The following is a 17,503-nucleotide window of genomic DNA, read 5'->3' as shown; positions in this document are numbered from 1 at the left end:
TACAAAATGCAGTGTGTATGCTTGTTTAAGAAACCAAGAAAAATTGAGGTTAATTTTCTTTGTTAAAAAAAAAATCTTACATAGAAAGTTTATTGAAAGCATTTTCTGGTGACTTCTTTCCCGTATTCCACTCTGACAAGATTGATTACACCTAAGGCGTGCTAATACTTGTAAGAGTACTTATAAATTTTTAGGTGTGAACAACTTTGATAAAATAGGATTTAGTGGGTGGTACATACATCAAAATCCAGAGACCAATTTTGTTAATCTGTGTCTCCCAAACATGTTTTTAGTATTCAGATATAAGGCAGAATTTCCCCAGGAATTCAGTTGAATTTTGGAGGTAGGTTTTAGCTTTTACCTCATTGAAATAAACAATTCAACATCCAAAACTTTTTAAAAAAATAAGGATCTGTAGTGATCCTTTTTGTTACTATGTGAAGGTGAAATCATATATGATAATGTGACAGGTTATTTTTTTAAATTCCTAAATAATGTTTTAACACAGTGTATACATATACCTCTTTATATATTACCAAGACAAAGTTGTCTATCCCCAGAAAAATAGAACATTCGATATCATGCTACGTACTTGCTGAAGAAAGATAAATTTAAGGCAATTAGTATGTGTAGTAACTTTGGTGCTACTTATTTAAAATGTCGTGCTGTGTGAATATTATTTTTCACAGTGTGATCCTTTATTATTTCAGTATTTGCAGTAGTTACATATTAGCATCTGCCTTGAAAAAGCTTTAGTAAAATTCCATTCCAAAAGAAAATGAAATTTTATTTGGGCCTATATTTTAATATATAGCTATGTACACAAGTACTCTCAAAATATCCTTATATGTACTAGAGAACTTATTCTTAAAAACTATTCACTTTAATATTTATTTTCACTTTTAGGAAACAAGTACTTTATAAGAGGTATGGTGACTTTAAATCACTTTTTTTTAGACTCTTTTGAGACTAAGATGATATCTGAACTCCTGTTTATTCCTTCCAAATTTTTTAGTATTCCTTTTCTGGTCTAGATGGGACATTTATGCTCATAATATGTTTTTGTTAAATGAGGGGGTATCATGAGGTGCTGTTTATTGGTACATTAATACTTACATCTATTTCCAACTCCAGATAAAAATAATTTTCAGATTCAATTTAGGGGAGGCATCATGTCTGACATTATAAGACATACATATTGATTCATGAAGAAAAAATTGTTTAATATTGAGATTTGCAAAGGAAATATTAAAGCCAAAATTCAAAAGTCGTACACATTGAATAAAACACAGGAGGAGGTCATATTCCTGGACTTTACAAGGAAATGAAAGATATTGCTTTCTTCTTACGAGAAGTATTCTTAATTTATTTTAGTGTATTAAAGAGGATCCATTTAGAACCAGAGAGAGATACATGTCCTGACACAAACAACTAGCAATAACATACACTTTTGTCTTCTTTTTTTCCAGGCTATTCCAGTGTGTCTTCCCTTGAACCTTGACAAAAATTATGAATTACTTTACTTGGCAGAGCAGTTTGCAGGGGTTGTTTTATATTTAAAATTTAATTTGCCAGAAACTAACAGGTGAGAAATGAATAACAATGATAATCTCTAGAAGTTAACCAGGTAAGGATGAAGCTAAAATGAATGAAAAGGTTGGAATGTAGGGAATTATATTATCAATCAGATAATTTAGATATATTATCAATCATGACTTAGGGAACCTCAAAAAAAAATTTGCTCCTTCACATATTTAATTTTCACACTAGAACATTTCTGGGTCACTCTAGGTCATTCTCCAATGATCATTTTACTTTACCCCTTAATTCTGCATTTTCTAGTGACAATATATTTAGTAAGGACCTAGGCAAATATATTTATTGTACTTCTGAAATTTTCATTGTTCTTTACACATGTTATGCAAAATAAGTAATGAGAAAATACTCAAAGCATTGCTTTAAGAATATCAGTGTATTCAAAATTATTAAGAGATTGCTTAACTGGTATTTTAAAGAAATGATTCCATAATTTTAATTTACTGTCTGAATATTTTATCTGCTATCCCTGCAGTCAGATTGACTTTAAGAAATGAATAGTATTTTGAGTTATGATTGAGTTAACATTGTTGAATCTTGAAGAAAAGAATTGGAATTTTATTGGAATAATAGGAAGGAAATATATGTGAAGCTTGTTATAGAGTCTAAATCTTGAAATCCTAATTAATTAAATATGAATGTTTGGTATTTGATTTGTTAGATATATGAACTCTTATTCATTAAATAATCCAACTATCAATACAAATCTTTTTTAAAAATACTAGAAATTACTCTAAGATTCACTTATGTAATTTTTCTCCTCCAACTCTCCATATCCTTTAATATCATTTTTCTCCATAAATTCTCATAGCAAATAATATTTTGTAAGAGATTGACTAGATACAATACTTCCTTCCTATGAGAATAATGAAAATGAGAGAAAAATGTTAATTATAGTGTACCTTCAGATAATTTTAGGAGTATTTCTCATAGGCAATTCACAATACATAGTTTGATACTTAAGATTGGATCAGAATTAGCCCAAGTAATTATTTCTGTAGTAGTTGTTGATTTATTTATTATTTATACAGCTTGACTTTTAGGAACTATAATATATATGTATAGAGGAATGTACACATGTATTAAACTTATACTTTGATGATTTTTTTTTTTTTTTGGTACAGGGGATCGAACTCGGGTCCTTGCGCTTGTGCAACAGAATTTTTTTATTTATATATTAATTGGTACATTTTAGGTATACAATACATTTACATTTATCACTGGGTGTTTGTACCTGAACATGATGTATCTTAGTTCTTATTTTTTTCCCCATTACCTATGCACCCTTCACCCCCACCACCCTTCCCTATTTACATAGACTTTGTTTCCATTTTTTTTTCTTTCTCATAATTTTTCCTTTCCTTTCTTCCCTTTCCCCTTCCCCTCCTGCCACCCCTCCACCTTTGGACCTTTTCCTATTTCAAATTATCAATTATTTGTTTTAATAATTTTCAGAAGTACCTTGGAAGACAAATTAATGAAACTAACTCTGGAGGAAATATAAAATTTGAATAGCCCCTATTAAAGAAAGTATATTCCTAGCTTGAAAACCTACCTATATGACAACAGCAGGCTCATATACATTTTAACTGATAAATTATATCAAACAATTAAAGCAGAAAAAAGAAGGAACACTTCTCCCCTCATTTTAGGAACTCAACATTGTGCTAATCCTAAAACTGGATAAAGATAATAGAAGAAAAAAGTATGAACATAGATAGAAATTTGTTTAACAAAACAAAGTATTAGAAGTCAGATCTGGCAGTATGTAGAAAGTGGTTCTGTTATAGGGATGGCAGTGTTGGTTCAGCACTGGAAGATACACCCCCAAAAGTCATCATTTTAACAGAGGAAAGGAAAAAGCCATATGATCCTGTCACTAGTTGGAGAAAAAGTATTGGACTAAATTCCACAGCTGTTCATGGTAAAAGCTATCAGGAGATTAGAAGTAGAACAGAACCTTCTCAACAGATTAAAGACATGTACTCCATACTTCCAGTGAGAACGCTTTATATGAATGGAGAAGATACAATGCTTTCTCCTTGAGGTGGGGAACAAGGGCAGATATGCTTACTCTTTATCTGTCCATTAAACTTTGAAACCTAGGACCAACCAAAATAGTCTGGCAATAAAATGACACAATTAGGATAGGATTGGCAAGGTAGAAGTAAAATCTTTATATGTAGATGTAATGATCATCTACAGAGAAAATACTAAGAAATCTCTAGGAGCCCCTAGAACTTGTATTTGAATTTAGTAGGATTAGAAAACACAAGGTATATATAAAAATTCAGGTCTGTGTATACTTGCTGTAAATGAGGAATTGGATATTGAAATTTAAAAGTTATGTAGGAGTACAAAGGACCTGGAAAAGTTAAAAAAAAAAACCTCCAAAAAACAAAAACAGTGTTGGAAGATTTTTATTACCTAATTTTAAGACTTCTTCTAAAGCTACAGTAATCAAGGCAGTGTTGGTGTAAGGAAAGACATATAGATCATTTGAATAAAACAGAGAATCTAGAAATAGAGCCACACATATATGGTCCACTGAGTTTTGAAAGATTATTTAACATTAGCATTTTATAGAATATAAACTCAATTCAAGAGCTGAGGAAGAGATAGTGTTTTCAGCAAACAGCACTAGAACACCTGGTATCTGTATATAAAAAATTAACCTCAACCCTTTTTTTCCATACATGAAAATAACTTGAAGGGATCTATGAACCTAAATAAGAAAGCCTAAAAGTATAAAACTTCAAGAAGAAATTATAAGGGAAAATATTTATGAATTCAGGGTAGGGAAGAACTACCTAGGATACAAAAGACATGATGTATAAAAGAAAAAAAATTGATAAATGAGATTCCATCAAAGTTTAGAACTTTAAATGACATCATTAAAATGAAAAGTAGTCCTTAAACAGACCATATTTACAATGCATATAACCTATGACCAGAATATATAAAGAACTCTTAGAGCTCATTAATAAACAACCCAAATAAAAAGTAGACATAAGAAGATGATAAATAGACAGTATAGCACAAGGAAAGGTGTGCAACTCTAGAATCAGAAAAATTCTAATCAGTACAATAACAAGATTGAATTATACACTCAGGGAGATGAAGTTAAAAGTTCTAAAAGCCTTGTCATGATTTTTTCTTTTTGTTGGATTCTCCCCCTTTGCATTTAATTTGTCATGCCCAGTGGATTCATTCTGCTGGGTTTTGTGGGGTTGTAATCCTCACTATCTTTTCCTAGGGTATTGTCTAAAATTTTTTGGAGTGCCAGTTTGATATTCATGAAGTTCCTGAGGTGCTCTTTATCATGACAATATCTTATTTCTCCATCAATTTTGAAAGATAGTTTTGCAGGGTACATCAATCTGGGTTGGAGGCTGTTTTCCTTTAGGGCTTCAAATATATCACTCCAAGCTTTTCTTGCCTTGAGGGTTTACATTGAGAAGTCTGCTGTGATTCTGATGGGCTTTCTTTTGTACGTGATTTGTTTCTTTTCTCTCACTGCTTGTAGAATTTTGTTCTTCTGTTGGATTTCTGGAATCCTAACTATTATATGCCTATGTGTAGATTTTTTTTGATCAAGTCTAGCTGGAGTCCTATATGCCTCATTTATCTGTATGTCAAGTTCTTTTCCCCTCCTTGGGAAGTTTTTTGCCATCACTTCTGTGAACAGTTTTTTTATGTCATCTGCACTCTCTCTTCTTTCTTCATTGACTCCAATCAGTCTTATGTTATTCTTCTTTGCATTGTCTAGCAGCTGCTGGATTGATTTCTCTTGTTCCCTTACAATTTTGAAGCGATTTTTCTTTTCCTCCTCACTGATTGCAATATTATCTTCTGTATCTGAAATTCTATCCTCACATTGGTTCATTCTGCTGTGCAGACTTTTGATGGAGTTTTTAATCTCTTGGAAATCTGTTTGTATCCATTTTATGGATTCTATTTGTTTCCTATGTTGGGATTCCATCATGTTCCTCAGATCCTCTATTTTTTTTTAATCTCTGTCCTCTAGATTTATTAATCATGTCTTGCACCATGAGCACAATTTTTGCTGTTATCTGAGTAATTATTTCTGATTTCATTTTTCCCAGATCCTCTTTTGTTGCCAGTTCAGAGAGTCCAGGTATTTGAGTAGCAGATTGTTCCATCTTGTTTCCCTTTGGGGTTGCTGTAGGTGATCCATAAGTCTGTTTTTGAGGCTTGTTTACATGTCTTCTCATTTCCACGGGTGGGTGGGGGGTTGTTTCTGGCACCCGTATGTCTCACCTTCTCTGCCCTAGAAGCTTGGGATGGCGGCAGGGGAGCTTCCTTCTGGGTGCTGGGACCAGCTCCGCTTCTCTGCCCCAGGAACGTGGTATGGCGGCGGGAGAGCTTCCTTCTGGGTGCTGGGACCGGCTTTGCTTCTCTGCCCTAGGAGTGTGGGATGGTGGCAGGGGAGCTTACTTTGATGAATTTTGTAAATTGCCATCCGTATAGCCAACACAAAAATAGCTAGTGTTTTACTGAAGCAAATTCTTTCACCTCTGTTTCCCATAGTCAAATACTTTACTTAAGCAAATGTTAACAAGTTCACTCTTTTTTCCATTCTGTAATACTTCTGAAATAGAGTGGAAGAATCATTATGCTGATGATATATTCCAGGAACAAAATATGTGGAAAACAACTCTTTGAAATACAATTTTAGCATGATTTTACAAAGAAAAGGAAATTTTCTCCATAATAGGATCAACTTCTGGAAGATCTTGACATGCACAGATATGGATCTTGGCAAGATAATCCATGTTTCACATTAGCAGAATGCTCAGATAATGATGAAAGGGGATGGAAGTCCCCATTCTAAGCAAGATGATTCTTTTAAAATATGAATTGAAGTCTGGAATTTCTTACTACATTGATATCCATCCAACATACTTTACTCCACATTGTACTGCTTTCACATATTTACTTGGAATTCTAAAGATGGAAAGCTTATTCTACATTTTCTTTATTCCCTTTGAGCAAGATCTGTACCCCTATTGCAAATGAGGCGCCTATTATCATTACTGTTATATGTAGGGATAATGATGTGGAATTGCTTCTTAGAATTATCAAAAATCCTTACTTTTTACTTTAAATTACCTTTATTTTAACTTAGATAACTGAAAGTTATGCAACTGTTTTTTCCCCTGTTTGTCTTTTTAAAATCATTTTGATTAGCTGGTCTGCTGGAGATTTTAATGCTGATTCCCACCTAGGTGTTCTAAGAGCACTCAGTCAACACATTTTCAATCCAGTATCACTTAAGATTTTTTTCTATACTATCTATATATTTATCTGTAAATTTGTCTGCATCTATTAATTGTCTGTAACTATAAATTTGTCCAATTTGTCTACATATTTATCTGTATTTGTCTACACTGTATATATTTCTAGAGTCTTAATAACAACAGGCATTGTCAGAACTCAGATACCCCTGCCCCCAACACATGGCTACACAATATTTGTTCAGCTTTTCTTCCATGTATTCTACTGCAGGATTTATGCAATTAGAGTTTTTGAAGAACCTCTGAAATAAATCTAATGGATGCATTTTAAAGTGGTTTTGTTTTGCTTTGTTTTCTTTTTCTGTAAAGGCTTTATTACTCACTGAGGGGAGAAGGGTTCAAGCTGTCTAGGCAGCCACCTTCTTCATGTTGGCCAAGACAGCAGGCAGGCAGCGTTGCTCGGCTGCTCTGACTTCATTTTGGTAGGAAAGTGTGTTCCCATCCTTTTCTTGATGAAGTTACACCTCTGGGATGGTCCCCACAGGAACTGTGTGTGCTTGATGAGGCATCTGTGGCTATGCCTTGGCTGGCTCATGTCCTTGGTTAGTGCACGACCCTTGTTGAGGCCATGGCCACAGGGTAGTAGAGAGGCATAGCTGCTGTTCTTCAGTAGCTACTGCCTGAAGTTTTTGATTTTATCATCCTTAGCACACATGAAGGCTTAATTATGTGTGCAGTTGTCCAGATGCTATCCTATAGAGCTTTTGAGTGATCCCTTCCTATGTGAAGTCATGGGGAAAATATGACTTTTGCTAGATAAATCAACCATGTAAAATCTTTTACTAATCTCTTATGAATACAGCACCCCAATACACATTTTAATTTCAAGTTTTATGGTATATAAAAGGTCCCAGGAGAGATGCAGTATGTCTAATATTTATACATGTATATTAATTCTAGCATTTGAGAGATTCCTTCAAAATACATACCAAAAAGATGAAAAATTACCGAAGCATCTGTTTATTGAAATAAAAATTCCAAGAATAAATTTTAAAGAACTGGATTTTAAATGTGTGGAGACCAAAATATAATATATAAACAATTTACTTCAACTCTTTCATTTTTATTAATTCCAAGCAACAAAATAAAGTTGACTCTTTTCAGTATATTACTGTTTTCTAGTGAAATATAAAAGGATAATACATTGAGACGTCCATATTTCTACTATTAAGGATATGTCTTTGTTCATGCTTAGATTTTCAGCTAAGTTTGATTTCCGGACATATGATTCAGAAGGTGTTATATTGTGTGCAGAATCTCTTGACCACTCAGCTTGGCTTCTGATTGCTCTTCGTGAAGGAAAGCTTGAAATTCAGCTTAAGAATGAATTTACAACTCAGATCACAACTGGAGGTGCTGTTATTAATAATGGTGCATGGAATATGGTATGTTTTAAAGATTTCATAAGGCTCTTCCCACTTTGATGCAGTTTGTATAAAATTAAATTTTATTTCTTTAACGATAGAAAACAAAAATGGTTGAATTATCTAATGTTGTATAGTCTATTTTCCACACTGTAAATCCCTGAAACAGCCTGAGAAATTGTTCTCTTCACTTCATATATTTATGAGTTTCTGTAACTTAGACTGCTTTCATTTATTTGTTTGTGGCTGTCATTGAGTAAACAGTGAGTAGTGTCTCTCCTGTAGGTTGGAGATCACTAGCAGGCATAACAGTTTATTCAAAAGATACTTGTGATCAAGGAAAGCTACCTTCACTTGCCATGGATATTTAAAAAATTAATGAGGAATACACATAGTAACAAAAGCAAAAGTTAATTTGATTTTAAATATAAACATATAAATAAGCAATCAATGTTGTATGAATAGGATACATCAGTGGGTACCACAGTGCTTAAAACTAACATTTTAATATGCCTTTAGGGCCAGGGATTTAGCTCAGTGGTGCCACTGCCTGCCTCCCAAGTACAAGGTCCTGAGTTCAATACCTGGTACTAAAAAACCCCCCTAAAAATAGCTTTATTTAAAAAATTGAAATCATCTTTTTAAATCATCTTTTTAAAATGGGACATTTTTTGTAGAAAAGATTACTGCTCATTGATAGTAGAAAGTTTTTTCTATGGTAGTTATTGCTACTTGCAGCAAAGTGTAGCTGAGAAAAGAACCACTTCTCTTTGGAATGCAGTGCCCCAAAAAGATACTTTCTACATCTACAGGAGCAGGCAAGATGTTGTGTTGAGAAGCATGTGAGTCCATTACTCAATTATTTCATTCCTTCATTTACCCACTCAAGCGCTCATTTATTCAGTAAGTTGCTACTGAATGCTTTTAAATTGCTGAGTTTCAGACTTGAAGGCACTAGAACTATAGCAAGAGAGTTTCCTTGCTCTTGAGTTTTATACCTCATAGTTTAGTAGCTGACACTGTTTATGAACTAAAACAATGTGACACAAAAGGTGTTGCAGTAGAAGTATGGGTAAAGCTGAGCTGCTCACAGGTAAAATTCATCTTTGGGAGCTATTTGTCCTTGAGCAGTGGTTTATTTTAGACTCTTCACTCTAGAAGAACATTGTCTTTGTACAGGACCAGATGTAACTTTCTGAGAAATTCTTAAAATTATCTGCTTCTCTACTATATGTTTTTTGTTATATCTCTATCTAGAGTATGATATATGCACCTATTTCTGAAATGTATGAAAAACATATTTTACCACTTAATGTCTCCAAATCATTACTAATAAAATCACTTTTTCAGCAAGAGAGAGCAAAAATAAAATTTTTATCCAAGAATAAATTGAAAATATAATGCTATTTTAAGGAGAATTTAATTACATTTCTAGGTATATAATATTTGTGACTTTCACCCTAAGTCTATGGTCAGATCTAATCTCCCCAGAGATGCCTGTCCTGATTCCATAAGCACACTGACTCACTCATCACACTGACTCCCTAAGCACGCTCACTGATTCCATACGAGCACTCACTGACTCCATCTCTGATTCTGTGCACACTCAGTGTCATGCTATTTTTTCCCTTGTGTTGCTTTTCTTTCTCCTCTTTGCATTATTATCTGACATATTCATTTGTTTCTTGCTTATCATTAGAATGTAAGTTTCATATGAACAGTGATTTCGTTACCATTCTATATTTACCTCCTCAAACAATTTTACAATATAAATTACTCAAAAAATTTTGTTGAATAAATTATAAAACAGTTACAAATATGATAAATTGTAAGTTTATTATTGTAAATACTACCCAAACATGAGTTATGATCACTTATTAAAGTGCTAATATTTATTTTTCTGAGTTATAGCCATGTTAATTACTTAATTACATAGCTTATGCTATTTTTTTGAATTATAAAACAATTGTACTTATACATTTTAATTCATTATTTTTAGGGTATTTTTTGAAATTTTAAAACATTTGAAATGAAGCAATAAATAAATATTCAAATAAATATTCTGGTTTATAGATTAATTTAAATGACTTGTCAATTAAGATGCTTAGAATATTTATTTGAAATAATTTTTGTGCTAAGTAAATTATTTTGAAACAGGACAAATTAGTAATGAACATCAAAGTTATAAGCTAGTAAAATATAATACAGCAATAGTATTTTTACAGTAAAAAATATAAAATGAAAAAAGAAATCCTCTTTATATTAGTGGGTGAAAAGTCATAAATTGTTAAAATATTGAATTAAGAGGTTAAGAAAAATAGCCAGCACCACAGCTAGAAAAATTTAATGATTTTCCAATTTTGAACATAGTTTGGGTTTTTTGAAATGGTTGTGATGGTAAGCAACAATAAAAATCCTCCCAGAAAGGCAATTTGAAGAACTATTGGAGCAATTGTCTCATGTAAAACTGTAGCATTCAGGATGTAAACTCTCCATTTACCAATCAATAACAAAAGCCAAACAATAGGCATATTAAAATACCACTACAGGAAAGGAAAAACTATCTTAAAAGTAAAACAAATTCAGTAACACAGATTTAAAGTTGGTCAACATTTTGTCCTTAACATGGCCAAATAGCATTTTACTGGAGTGCCTTTCAGTCATTCTTCAGTCTTCTTTAAAGACATTCTTAATTTAGTCTCCAAGACCAGATTCCCACTTGTGCATTCTTACAATTCCTTTTTAGTCACTTTAGCTGTATCCTCCTCTTCTCAACTTCTAGTCCCAAGCCCTGGGTTCAATCTATTTAACCATGGAAGTATTTTTAATGTGAGGCTACAGGACCCATTCTAGAGCATTTGGAAAATTTGGAGATGGGAAGCAGTTTTAACTGTCATAATTACTAGGGGACATGCAGCACTGCAAGAAGCTAGACTGTGCAATATGCGAAGTAGTTATCCAAAATAAGTAATAACATATCCAATATCCTGAAAACTTACTGAACATCCCTAATAGACATTTATGTGGGGAATACTCATGTTTCTTACTACCTGAACTTGTGTATTTATAAACACAAAATATTTGTAGCACCAACTTAATATTCATTAAATTTTTCTAGAACATAACGATCTTGCAAACCTTAGATCTTTATTATGAATTTCTCTCCATTTTGGAAAATTAATGATAGCAATACCATTTATGCATTTAGGATATTTGTTGCTAACATGATATCCCAGTATAAATCTTTCTTGGTAGCTTTCACATTATTCTTTTTTTTGTGTGTGTGTGTGGTTTTTTTTTGGTACTGGGGATTGAACTCGGGTCCTTGCACTTGTGAGGCAAGCAGCGAAACCACTGAGCTAAATCCCTGGGCCACTTTCACATTATTCTATGTATATAAGCAAGCTTCAACAAGTATTTTAGTTGTATGTGAGTATTTACATATTGAAATATATGTCATCTTCTTATAAATTACCTTCCTTTTATTTGCTTATATAATAGAGCATTGCATCTCTTAGGTATATGTAAATATACCTAATACGTTATTGATGCATTTCATCACATATAAAAGGAGCAATCTGACACTAGATGAGAAAAAGTTTAAAAATATTGATCAACACAAATTCATGGACTTGAAAACCTTCTTTACATGGAGTATTCAAAAATTTGAATTGAAAATTTAACCTTAAAAATATATCCAGAATCTGGGGACTTTTTATCACTCCTACTATCAGCACTTTGGCTGCAATCTCTCCACTGGGTTGCTGCTGTGGTCTCCTAACCTCATATCCTGTTCTATTTTTATTCTCTACTGACTAGTTTTCCCAAAGCCATCAGGTTCTGATCAGAATTACCTTTTAAAATGTTAATTAGATTGTCACTTATTAAAAGTATAAAATCCAAATCTTCACCGTGGTTCCCAAAGCCCAAGGTGATCTTATCCCAGACCACATTTCTGACTTCATTTTCTAAGTACTCTCCCATCTCCCTACACTGCATCTGTACTAATCTGTGTGTTGTTCCTCAAACACAAAAAACACATCTCTCCCATGAGACTATGCACTTGCTGTTCACATGGTGCAGAATCATTTTATAATCTCCCATGTATCTCTCATGACTTTCACCATCACTTACAACCATTTTAAAAAACCCAAACTATGTTCAAAATTGGAAAATCTTTATTTAATTTTATGTATGTGGTTTCTTTTCTTTTCTTTTTTTTGCGGGGGGGTTACCAGAGATTGAATTCGAGACCTTGAGCTTGTGAGGCAGGCGGCAGAACCACTGAGCTAAATCCTTGGCCCTGTGTGTGCTTTCTTAAGATTTGAATCATTTCTGGATTTTGAACAGAATACTGAGTAGAATATTGGGATAATCTGATTTATCTCAGTTTATAATAAGAACTTATTTACATAATTGATTCCATATGTGTACTATCAAACAATTACAAAATAAGAACACTTAAAATTTTTTGTAGGGTGGTTCACTTCTTTTTAAAACTAAATTTTATGACATACTGGGATTGATTATATTATTATTGAATATTTAAAATTAATATTTTTTATCTTAAAATTAGATGTGCATTTAATTTTTGATCAAATACTATTACCTTAAAACATTTTTATCACATTTCAATTTGAATTTCCAAATGGGTGGGAACAAGTCAATAATTATAAATATATCTAAATGATTATTTTAGAAAATAATTTATTGGAATAATAGGATTTTTCAGTGCAGTCTTTCAAATGTCATGTAATGATGCTTGGTTATTGAATAATTTTTATCTTTTAAATTGTAGGTGTCTGTAGAAGAATTAGAAGATAGTATTAGTATTAAAATAGCTAAAGAGGCTGTGATGAATATAAATAAACCTGCAAGCCTTTTTAAACCAACAAATGGATTTGTGGAAACAAAAATATACTTTGCAGGATTACCTCGGAAAGTGGAAAATGCACTCATTAGACCGGTAACGATCCAAGTTTATATCGTTCATCATGGATGAATTCCTTTTGTCTGTAATAGGTTTGAAGATGTGTTTTCCTGAGAGTTAATAGAAGTTATTTTGTTAAGTACATCAAGTGTGACAACTTGAATTGAACATGGAAAAATAACATTAGTGACCCTTGAAATTATATTACGGAAATAAGAAAATTGTTGCTGTACCATTTTTGTGCCCACTTAAATTCCCAGCACTATTCATGAAGAGGTGGACTTTTTAAATTCTCAAGTGTCAGTTCACTGGTAGCATCCTAATGGCTCATACTCAGCCATTAAATATGAATACATACATTTGAATCTATTTTTTTTTTTTGGTAGAAACCAGTCAAGGGTCTTTCTCAGATCTATTTTAAGACTGGATTTTGGAAGTTAAGGGTTGCATGGAAGGTGGATTTTTTTTTACGTGATGCTGTAATTAGCCTACCATAAATTGAAATTAGATGTAATAGATGATTTCCTGAATAAGATGTTTGTCAAATAAATGTGGAGAAGGTTTCATGAAGGAAATGATCATTGTTTAACAGTTTTAAATTTTTATTTACCAAATTTACTTGTTTTAAGTTAAATATTTACTACTTTATGTCCATCACATTTTATTCATGGTGATTCACAGTTACTTTAACTTTGAAGGATTTCTATGATGTGTGTCTTAGTTCCTTACTCATTGCTGGGACAAAATACCCATCATCCACAACAGAAAGGAAGAGCAGTTTATTTTAACTGACAGTTTGTGGAGCTTTCAGTTCATAGCCAACTGGCTCCAAGGCAGGTGGCATGGCAAAGGAGAAAGTGCTCATGGCAAAGCAGGCAGGAAGCAGTGAGCCTTCCTTCTTCTTTCCCTTTTTGTTCCATCCAGGCTACAATTTCTTGGTTGGTGCCACCTTCACCCATAGTGGGTCTTCCCTCTTTAGTAAATTCACCACACACACCCAGAACTATGCTAAACCAATCAGTGTACTGATTCAGTATCACACACCCATGATTCAGACATTCTCCAAAGCCCCACTTACGTTTGGAGGAACATCTAGATATGAGCCATAATAATGTGATATTAAATCTGAGTTTAATTAATTAGATCATGTCAAAATGAATATGCCTATTCTTTGAAACTGATAAATCAAGACATTTTAAAGGCAAAATAAGTTATTCAAATGAGTTAATCATTTATGAAATGGCTACTACATGTCTTGAATGAGGTTGGATGTTTTGATGAAAGCTAAAAAATGCAGGCATTTTTTGTTCCTGAAGAGGATCAGAATCTGATTATCAAAATGAACCTATGTTGTAAATATAAATAAAGAAGAGCAGAAAGCAGCTTAGAACTCAGGGCCTTTCTGGAAGCATGAACTTAGTTCTGGGTGACACAGAAGAGGTAAGTGAGACTTGAGATGTTAAAAATCATGAGGATCCCATTGGAGTACTGCAGTGGCATAAACTCATTTTTATTGAAAAAGACTATCCATCTGAAGGACACATCACAAGGAAAAATTTAGCTTAAGCTCACCTATTTGAAATATTTTAAAATGTCATCAAAAAACCTTCCATCAAAATGAAACCTATACCTAGAATCAATTAAGCTATTTATCAGTCTGACATATGTAAGTTTAAAATGCACTTCTTGACCTGTTAGATTAACCCTCGTCTGGATGGCTGCATACGAAGCTGGAATTTGATGAATCAAGGAGCTTTAGGTGCAAAGGAAGTTATTCAAGAAAAACAAAATAAACATTGCCTTGTCATTGTGGAGAAGGGTTCCTATTATCCTGGATCTGGAATTGCTCGGTTTAGTATAGATTATAGTAAGTGATTTTCTGTTTTCTCTTTACTCATTAATGATTAAATTATTCAATGACAAACAGCAATAATTTATTCAGCAAAATTTACTGAGTATCTACTATGTGCCAGGCATAATCTTATTTATATTGTTATATACATTTTTTAATGATTGGTATATTAACAAACTATAAAGGCAGTTAGGTATGCTTATGTTATTATTTAAAGTTTGGTGCTACATCTGATTCAATTAACCTATTGTAATGTTCACTGATTTCTTAGTTGTGAGCCTACCACCTACTGCCTTAAAGCAATTCATCTTCATTTCTATCTTTTCCATTAGATCCTTTCTTAAAATTTCTGCTTCATCTGTTCTTATGTGTTGTTGAGCTTGTCTCTCTGAGCTTTCAACATATTCACCATAGTTATTTTAAATCTCTTATCTAAAAGTTCCAAAATCTGTGTCAAATCTGAATATGATCATGTTGATTGCTTTGTCTCTTGACTATGTGTTATTTTTTCTTCTGTCTTTGTTTATAATTTGTTTGACTAAGAGATTGGCATTTGACATAGAACAGTAGAGATTGAGATAAATACATATTTGTATCTGGAAGTGACCACACCTCTGTTGCTCATCCCTGAATAGGGACTGAGGGGAATTGAATCCATCTAGTGAGGAATTGAGGCTTTGTCTGATTTAGTTATCAAGAAATAGGTTCCCTGCCAGGGATTTAGCTCAGTGGTTTCGCTGCCTGCTGCGCAGGCACAAGGACCCAAGTCCGACTCTCAGTACCAAAAAAAAAAAAAAAAAAAAAAAAATATATATAGGTTCCCTGATTTCCTTTCTCCCCATGAGATCTTCCTGTGTCATATGTGTTCCTGTGGTAGTAGCATCTGATATGTGGTCCTCATCAGAGCTACTAACCTCATGCTGTTTAGACATTTAGCCTCTGAAACTTTGGGCCAAATAACCTTTTTTTTTTTCTTTTGACTCTCCATTAAGCATTTTTAATAACTATGGAAAATGTGCTAATACAAATAAGTTTGTGCTTAGGATAGGGACTGGTTTGCTAGAAGATTTTTAAAATCACTGCCCAGTTATTAAATTTTTCTTAATAGCAACTCAGTTTTAGGTATTTCCTGTATGATATGCCTTAAGAAACTGTCTCTGCAAGCATGGTCTTCCTCATCCCCAGCAGAATATTCTTGTTACTTAACATTTGCTAACATGGTAGAGAGAGCCTGGGGGTGGAGGAAACATTCTCTATTGTTCTGATACATATTCAGTCTTAGGCAATTGCTGTAATCCTTGGTCTCAGAGGTAAAGACTTTTAATTGCTTTCATTGCTATGAAAATCCAGTTATAGAGAGGTAAGGGAGATGTTGAATGGTTAGGATTCAAAATGTTTTCCTCCTCCTCCATGATAGACAGCTTTCTTTGGTTTATTTTTCCTGCTGATTTCCCTTAATCTGTAAGTATTATGGATCTTTACATATAATGACAGAGTTTTCTGCCTTTCCCCCAGTGCATCAAGGCTCTTTTATAGAGGAGACAGAAAAGGATCTGGGTGGAGGTTTGTACCTTTTCTGGAGCTGGTGTTGCTCCCAAGACTGTGCTGGGAGGTTTTCTTTAGGCTTCTTCTCTGCTCTCAGAAGTTCTCTGGGTATCCAGTAAGGTCCGTGGAAAAGAGCTTGTGGATAGATAAATGTTTCTCTCATGTCTGCAGTTCTTAGGGCTCCTATAGTCTCCACCTGCCTCTATATGAACTTCTGCAACTTCTAATTTTTAATTATTCTTATCAAATTTTATGGCACCTGGTGACTGCTTCATCCTGTCTTTTATCCTGTCTGTCCTTAGCAGCCTTTGCCTTTCTTTAGGTCTCTGTTTGCTGGTTGCTCAGAAACTTCAGCTTTGATAGTTCAAGAAAAACTATTATCATGCATATAATTTGGCTCTTGTTGAATAAAGATGGAAATCGTGATGTTTACAGTTTTCTACAGGAATACTATAGAAAGTGGAGCAGGAAGTCTTGTCAGACTATCTCAGTTTTTACGTTTATAAATACTTTTGTAAACATCGTTGAGAATACATCTTGGTACTTTTTATGTGATTAATTCTGAAGGAAAGAATCTTAGCTTATCTCAATCAAAGGTCATGGAAATATATAGAGTCCTCCAAAGAAAAAAAAAGGTATAGACACTTCAGGAAAAGAAAAACTTATGTAAGGTGCATGTTCTCCTGATTTAACACCTGCAGACTTTTATCTGTGGGGGACTCTAAAGGATGTCATATATCACAGAAAACCCACTACAATGCTGGCCCTTAGAGAAGAAATTGAAAATGCATGTGCAGCAATCTCCATGGTTACTCAAGCAGCAGTTACCATACTAACAGATGTCTAGAAGCTAATGGCCACCATTCTGAGCACCTTTTATAATTGTAGAACCCAAAGG

The 17,503-nt window shown here is 33.3% G+C and overlaps 1 protein-coding gene across 1 annotated transcript in view; it reads left to right on the top strand.

The window, feature by feature from the left end:
* Window positions 1-17,503, top strand: part of Pros1 (protein S) — a 74,016-nt gene that overhangs the window by 48,162 nt on the left and 8,351 nt on the right. Inside the window, exons 9-12 of the mRNA XM_087214073.1 lie at window positions 1,470-1,585; window positions 8,110-8,299; window positions 13,077-13,244; window positions 14,907-15,075. Coding sequence (XP_087070199.1) covers window positions 1,470-1,585; window positions 8,110-8,299; window positions 13,077-13,244; window positions 14,907-15,075 — 643 coding nt within the window. The remainder of the gene's footprint in view (window positions 1-1,469; window positions 1,586-8,109; window positions 8,300-13,076; window positions 13,245-14,906; window positions 15,076-17,503) is intronic.

Source organism: Heterocephalus glaber, unplaced genomic scaffold, assembly GCF_053883595.1.
Source record: "Heterocephalus glaber isolate CG9 unplaced genomic scaffold, H.glaber_assembly_v1.0 deba00000122, whole genome shotgun sequence".
Classification (NCBI taxonomy): domain Eukaryota; kingdom Metazoa; phylum Chordata; class Mammalia; order Rodentia; family Bathyergidae; genus Heterocephalus; species Heterocephalus glaber.
This window is presented reverse-complemented; position numbering and strand designations above follow the sequence as displayed.